This window comes from Bidens hawaiensis, unplaced genomic scaffold, assembly GCF_021521415.1.
Source record: "Bidens hawaiensis isolate Kalapana, Puna unplaced genomic scaffold, B.hawaiensis_p1.1 tig00419424_1, whole genome shotgun sequence".
NCBI classification, from domain to species: domain Eukaryota; kingdom Viridiplantae; phylum Streptophyta; class Magnoliopsida; order Asterales; family Asteraceae; genus Bidens; species Bidens hawaiensis.
The window spans coordinates 335710-343883 of NW_027504855.1; the positions used below are offsets into that span (position 1 = coordinate 335710).

General features: G+C 35.6%; 1 protein-coding gene across 1 annotated transcript; it reads left to right on the top strand.

Moving 5' to 3' along the window:
• Positions 1-1218: 1218 nt before the first annotated feature.
• On the top strand, positions 1219-2627 carry LOC143608726 (protein FAF-like, chloroplastic). The gene has a single exon (XM_077083680.1). It carries the CDS (start codon positions 1317-1319, stop codon positions 2625-2627), a length of 1311 nt encoding a protein of 436 aa, XP_076939795.1. The 5' UTR covers positions 1219-1316.
• Positions 2628-8174: the final 5547 nt, after the last annotated feature.

Genomic DNA, 8174 nt, shown 5'->3' on the forward strand with positions numbered 1-8174 from the left:
AATTTTTTTTTCCTACACATTTTCAATTTCTTTGTACGCATGTTTTTCGTCCTACACATCTTCAAATGTTTCCTACACATATTCAATTTTTTCATGCACATCTTTAATTTTCTCATACACATCTTAATTTGTTTTCCTACACATCTTTAATTTTTTTTATACACAACATATTTTTTTCTTGCACATCTACAATTTCGACGTACGTTTTTTTTTTATCCTACATATCTTAAATTTTTTCCTATGCATATTTAATTTCTTCCTACACATCTTCAAATTTTTCCTACACATCTTTGATTTTCTCATACACATTTTGATTTTTTTTCCTATATATCTTTAATTTTCTCATACATATTTTAATTTTTCCCCTACACATCTTTAATTTTCTCATGCACATCTTTTTTTTTCCTACACATTTTCAATTTTTTCGTACACATTTTTTTCCATCTTACACATCTTCAAATTATTTTTATTTTTTTCAAAAGAGCAATGAGGATACTATTCTGCTTAAATGTTATAAATTAAAAACTTTTATTGGTGAAAAAAAAAACAAAATTAAAGCTTACACTAACATTAATTAAATAAATAAACTTTAACTTATAAATTATAAATTCTATATATTTATATTTTGGGCTTTTATTTATGGATAGATGAGATAAATTAAATGATGAACTATTTTATTCTACTTAAAGTACCCTTTTCTTATTTTATTTTAATGTCTTCCAAATTTTATTAATTACAATAAATGCAATAATATTTCAGCCATTGATTAACAATCTAATGGTTGAGATCACTTCTCGCTATAAGTTTACTTTTGAAATGAACATAATCATATATATATGTGTGTGTATATGTATATACAAAACAAAAAATTTAAAACTAAAACGAGTCAGTTTTCGAGTTTGAAAATTAATTAATGTTATAGCATGTACCCGAAGAAAGAAAAGAGAGGGAGTGACGAACTATCAGACCCCCACCCCGGACATCATGTAACTTCAATTTGTGGCCAAAATAGGAAAGTATAAAACTGAAGAGTGAAGAGGTTAAACTTAATGATTTCTCTTGAAACATCTTTTTCACCGAAGAAATAACCGTGAAAAAGATACAGAAAAAGCTCAAAATAAACCATTATCAATCATGGACTCTAGTCCAGACCGTGAGGATGCCAAATGTGTCGCATATTTAAATACTTTTATTATTATTATCCGACAAAATATTATGAATTAATTAAAGAAAATTCTAACAAAAAATGGGCCCTAGTGAACCTGGTTCTTTCACCTTTCCCTACAAATACCTCCACTCCCTCACCCTTCATCGTCATGTACTTGTGCACATCTGCCACTAATTCACTTGCAACCTCTCAACAATTCATCAATCACATGACCCAGATGCAAGGTATTGTCTCAATCCTCCGATCCGACAACCCGGAGAAGACCACTAAGGCGGCATCACTGCGCCGCACCCTGTCGGCGGATATGTCTTCCAAGCGGTGGCTGCCGACATTGAAGAAGATCGCCTCGTCCGAGCATATCGCGGTCGACCCGTCTTCTTATGAATCTAATGAAGAAGAATGCGATCAGGTGAACGAGAAAAGCAACGGGCAGAATCCTTCACAGATGGATATCTGGACGGCAATTATGTCACAAAAGAAACAAGACGAATCTGATAAGATTCCGCCGCCATATGTCCACCCGCTCGTTAAGAAATCCGCCAGCTCGTTGAGCGAGAAGAGTCTCAAGATATGCACCGAGAGTCTCGGGTCTGAGACCGGCTCGGATGTGTTCTCACCTTCTTCCGAGAAGTCTGGTGACGACGACCAGCAAGAAGAAAAAGAAAAACAAAAATATAAAGAGGAAGTCAAGGTTGTCAAGTCTGCATGCTTGACAACCAAGAAAGCCCAACAGGCTAAGGCCCGGGCTTTCCCACCGCCGCTTCAATCTTTAGCGGCGGCACGTGCCGAAGGGCCCTCGCTTCACATGCACTCCCGCCGGGTGGACGGGCGCCTAGTCGTGGACGCGGTCTCTGTCCTGCAACAGAAATACTTCGACGCCCAACGGCAAGACGGCCGCTTTCTTCTCACCCTCATCAAGGACCCGAAAGAAGAGGGCCAGGAACAACAACAAGAAGAACAAAAGCAACCATCTGATGAAGATCATGACAATAATATCATTGCTTCCAATGAAAAAGATGTCGGAATCTTGAAATCTATAACACCGGTGATCAATGTACACAAATTAAAGAGAATCTTGGGTCGAGATAACGAGAATCCATCATGGTCCCGAAAGTTCAATACCGGTAAAATCGCAAAGTTAGAAGTTGTGGAGGAAGCAGCACCGATCAAGGAGGAAATCAAAGAGTCGCCTCCACCGCGATCTCGAGCGGCAGGGCTTCCACCACTGCCGCCAGCAGCAACAACCGTCAACTCGTACCAGTACTTCTGGCGAGCTAAACCCACGGTGGCCAGCGTGATCGACCCAATGATCACCCAGCAGCAGCCACCTGCTAAAACCAAGGACCTGGTGCTGCTTAGAGGTAATAAAGCCGACTGCTTTCTGCCGTCACTAAAGGGTTGCAAAGAGCCAAGAAGGTCACTTCTGATGTGGGAGCCATTCTGCATAGCCACCTCCTGAATGTTTACGCAATTCTCATTTTCTCTCTCTATTTATATCTATACATGTGTCTCTCTGAATAAGCAAAATAATAATCATAATAATAATAATATGAAGGAGTGAGAGAGGGCATAAAAAGTGTAACATAGATTTTCTCGAAAATTGTAATTAGTAATTGAAACAAATGTATCAGACATGTCGTTGATGGTGATGATGTTTAAGGAATAAGTCAGCACCTGGGTTGACATTAATTGTCTCTTTTGATCATAATTTAGTTGGCTTTTGACTAGCCAATGAAGTTAATTTCCTGTAGGCTTCTTTTGATAATGATTAATTTGCTGCTGATTTAGAAGCGTTTTTTTTAATATTTGTATGTTTTTTTGTTTTTTGTTTTTTTTTTTAAATCTTCTTTCAATCGTTAGGTTGGAGAACAAAAAATTAAAGTAACTCTAGAAATTAACAAAAAAAAAAAAAGTAACTTACATGTATTTTAATTTCTTTCTTTTTCATAGTTATGGATATAGTCTATGTTAAAACAAAAACTAGCGTACCAAAAACTAAGATTCGCAAATCTCATTCATGAACTAATATCACTTAGGACGTTTCCGTAAATATTATTTACAAAATACCCAAAATATAAAAAGATTTTCTCTCTTACTTATAAACCATCATCAAAGGACAATCCTTCAATTCAAAAATAAAAAAAAAACAATGTTTTAGGTTAGTCGGTCGGTCATCACGTATGCTAACCCTGTCTCCACCTTTAATGTCTCTACACTCTCATATACTTCAAACAGCTTTTATTTTTAATTTTTGTCTATGTTCTGCAATCAATGATTTTGTAAAATTTGTATCTTATTACCGGTTGTACCGTACATTACATTAATTTTAAATAGTTATATAAGTAAATTCTTTTGAGCAAGTTCCTAGTTGCAGTGTAACAATATTTAAAACCGTAGATCAATTTTGAAACGATCAAAATGACTCCATAAAATGTCATACACTTTTTTTTATAAAATATGTCTATTTCATTGATGCTAATAAACTTATTCGTATATAAAACTTAAAAAAAAATAAGAAAGCCTTTTATTGTTTCATGAAGGGTGAAAACTGTATTGGTCTTTTTCACGTTTTACTTTCAACTAGGGAGTGCAAGTCTGTCTAGTTATAGGGGCTAATTCACCATAACTATATGATCTATACCTAATCTTCGGTTATGAACGATTGCATAACCATCATTACAAGAAAGAGAGTGTTAGCGGCGACACCTTTAGAGTTGCCGCTAAAGGGCTTGATCCACGTCCCTTTTATATCAACTAAATCTGGTTGTCCATTTGAGCACAATCCAAGGGCTAGGGTTTTATACTAGCATAAGCGGGATTATTTTAGCATTCACTCCATTTCTCTCCATCAGCTCCCTCTCTCTCTCTCTGTCTCAATTTTCTCCGACGACACCACTAAACACCAACCGGCCACCGCTCTCTTCGAACATCAACACCACTTCTGCCGCTAAACAGCAACCACAAAAACCACCACTGAGTAATTCCTTCGTAGTTGCCTAAGTCCGACAACATCTAGTGTTTGTTGCTTGCACAACAACCACCGACCACCACTTCTTCGTTATTCCAGTAGCCACTGCTTCGATAGTCACCAAACTCTAACTAAGTCCAAAGTTTGGGGATTTAGGTTATACGAGTTATTTTAGGTATAATAGATATTAAGGCATGTTAATTTAGGTATATTACATGCTAATTTTGGGAATTTTAGGTATAATACATTCTACTTTTGGGGATTTTAGGTTATAAATGTTTTCTAGGTATAATAGATGCTAATACATGTTAATTTAGGTATAATTCATGTCATTTGGAGGATTTTAGGTATAATACATGTTAATTTTGGAGATTTTAGGTATACCACATGTTAATTGGCCGGGTATAATACATGGCCGTTTAGGGGATTTTAGGTATAATACATGTTAATTTGGGGATTTTAGGAATAAATACATGGTAGTTTTGGTATTTTACTTATAAGGGCATTTGCATATATCCCCTACCTAGTACCTAAGATCTTTAATTACATATTTCCCTAACCCATAAACGTTAGTTACATATTACCCTTCCTTAAACAAAAATATTACATATATATATATTCATTTTATTAAAATTAACTAATTAATGGACTATTTCCCTAACAAAAAACAATAAAAATATTGAAATTACATAATAAATGTGTGACATTTGAGCCAAAACAAGGTACACCTCAGTACGTATTTACCGATTAAGCAAATAAACGTCTTTTGCGTAACAAACGAACGATTAACCGAACGGGTCGGGTTATGACCCAGATATCTCGGAGGGCCATTCATAAGTGATATACGATCTATACAAGCTTAAATATTAGAAATATGGCCTTAGTTTGATAGCAAACAAGTTAAACGAAAACATGCTCGTTTAACTACCCGCTATTGATTTAAACGCGAAAAATAGTTACAAACCAAGCATTGTATCATCCGTTAAGCTGAAAAAGACTTACCAAACACTTATTTGAAATGTTTTAAGCGATCCGTGAAAATATTTTTGATTTTTACAAACATATAGTATGTTTTTATAATTTTACACAAAACTAGCCGAAAAACACTCGTTTTCGCGTTGTTTAACGCACCCGATAAGTTTTTCGCGCCAAAAACCGAACCCGAACTAAATTTGGACCGGGCTTTTCGTGTTTGGGCTTGAGAAATCAGAAACTTGGGCCAAAATGGGCCCAAGGTGGGCCCATAATGGTCTGATCGCAATTCAGCAGCCCCCCCCCCCCTTTTTATTCTTTCACATTTAAACTAGATACAAGATATTTTCAACCTCATTTCTTGAAAATTCTGGACACCACTTCTGCTCCAGCCAGAAAAACTTCAAAACCTAAGGCAAAAAGCTTAAATAAGTAGCTTTTATGCTTGTTTAAACTTGTTTAATACCATAAAAACATGTCTTGGTTACTAAAAATCATTCCTAACCGTGTAAAAATCCTACAAATGGTCCATAAATATGTTTTGATCATAAACACGGTAAGTAACCTGTTTTGATAGTTTTTTTGGCTATAAACACGAATTAAAGGGTTGAAACGACGTTTTTACGGTTCAAAAGTTCGTTTTTGTACACTAGCCGAAACCCTAACTTAAGGGCTATTATGTTGATGAAATATTGCTTGGTTTGTGACATAGGACTTGTACCTAGCTTGCTTAGAAGTACAAGAACCTGAAAACTTGATTAAAAAGTCGGAAACGAGCCAAACCCACTAAGGTAATGCCGAAACACTAGCTTACGGGCTATTTAGATTAAGGTTGTTATGTGCATATTGTTAGGACTTGAAATTTTTCAGGGACATCATGGACCATATCAATAAGTCCCTTTTCAAATTTGGTAATTTTTCGACCATCCGAGAATATTTGGCGAATTTATTACCGAATTGGGACGTTTATTTGGGAAAAATAGCTAAATACTTCAAAAATTATGAAAATTTTCTGGGAACTCAGATTTGATGTATTTTGATCACATATGAATTTTTGGATCATTTGAAGAAGTTTAAAGGTGTTTTGTTTATTTTCGTTCGTGTGAATTTTTACAGCCGAATTTGGGCCGAAAAGAATATTGCACGAGCTTTTTACATTCTGGAATTGATACAGGTTGTTTTGGGGCATGATTTGAGTATTAAGGAATTTTTGTGGAATTTTTGGAAATTGTTCGGGGTAAACGGACGATTTTCAGGCAAAATATAGCTGATAAAATGAATTTTTATAAATTAATAAATCAGCAAATAAATTCCAGAAATATTTTTATTAAAATCTAAATGTTTTAATTGATAAGTGGTTAAATTTTCATAATTTAAGGATTAACGGTTAATTAATTATGCTAATCTGAATATTAAACAAATTCAGTTTTTATAAAAACCGGTAATTTCGCGACTAGTGAACCTGCGGGAATATCAAAACACCAAGAGTGATCAAAAATCATATTTTTGGGCTAATTAAGTAAAAATGAACTTTTCTATGAGAAACCTGGACAATCCCGGTGGATTGTGCGCGTTTCTTCTCAAATCAAACTGTATAAACGAAAACGTGCCTCGTGGCTAATCCGGGACCCCAGTATGTGATCTTTCTTTATAACTTAATCATGTTATTAACCAATACATTTACCCAAGCTTATTTTCCCATAACTACTTTCTGAACGCGTAAAAGAGCAACTTGGCCCAGCTGGGAAAATGGGAGTCTGAGCCAAGTTCGGTTTTAAGTATTAGACATTGAGCAACATCACAACCTAAACCTATTGCCACTTTCTGGGCGTTCCAGCTACACCCATATTAGTTATACAGCCCAATTTAGTATTGAGATTATAATAATATTAAAATATTAATATTATTATAATATTGATTATAGGAACTACAGATAGCAGATCAAACGAACCACGAGCTGATACAGTACCGATTATCGACTAAACCGTGAGTTTCATGACCCCACTTTTAAACTGTTTTACGAACTTTTGGGGTGAAAAGCATGTTTGCTTATATCTATATACTTATCTGAAACATGTGATGATGTAAATTATCTAAGTGCTAACACACGAAAGTCCCCACGATCACAGTGATTAACTTCGAGCCGGTGGCTAGTGAATAGTACTATTGGTTTGACAAACCCAAACGGAGCCGGCACGGTTTTCCGAGACACCAAAACCGTTTGCACATGACCATAATTTTTACGAACCAGCTATGTAGTGTTAGACATAGCTACCGGGGCATGTTGTGGGCGGAAAGGGGCCACAATGGTTGATTGAGCGTGGGAAATGGAGGCACGCAGCACGAACAGTCCAGGCTTCACTGTAGCTTAGCATAATTACATCACATACATCATTTACATACATACATACTCATTTCATGATTACAAGTGCTGAATTGTGAATACTCATTACTGTTTTCTTGAAACTCGTGAAACTCACCAACTCTAGTAGTTGACCCGTTTTAAACTGCTTTTCAGGTGTACCTAAATCGGAGTAATTTGATGATCTGTTACTTACCTGAAGTGTGTGGTTGATGCTATGTGAATAGAGGCAAGGATGTTAGTAGTAAGAATGTATAATTAATGAACTAGTTTTGTTTATATCACATAGACTGGAAAACAACGATAGAACAAATAAATGTAATATATTGTAAATTAGTTTGTAATGTTTCTTTATAAACAATGTGTTGATATCAGAGGTGTCTGTTACATTCCCGTTTTACGCTTCCGCATTGTGCTAGTCGGGGTGTGACAGAAGTTGGTATCAGAGCCATTGGTTATAAAGGATTAGGTTATCTCTTAGGGTACCTAAAATATAACCGTAGGCTCGATTAACTCTGGGAAAATAATTAAATAATAAATTAATATTATATACTGATGGATGTCGGGTTGAACTTGTAGGGCAAGTGAGTTATTGTGGTCCGGAACATAATAACAGACTTGCTTGTACGAGGGAATTCGGGGAGAAGTCGCGGAACGTATGATTAGGTAAAAGTGGCAACATATGTGAATAGAGGCAAGGGTAT

What these genes read in the sequence shown, in the direction of transcription:
- LOC143608726 (XM_077083680.1), top strand. Translation starts at nt 1,317, where the DNA reads ATGTACTTGTGCACATCTGCCACTAATTCACTTGCAACCTCTCAACAA.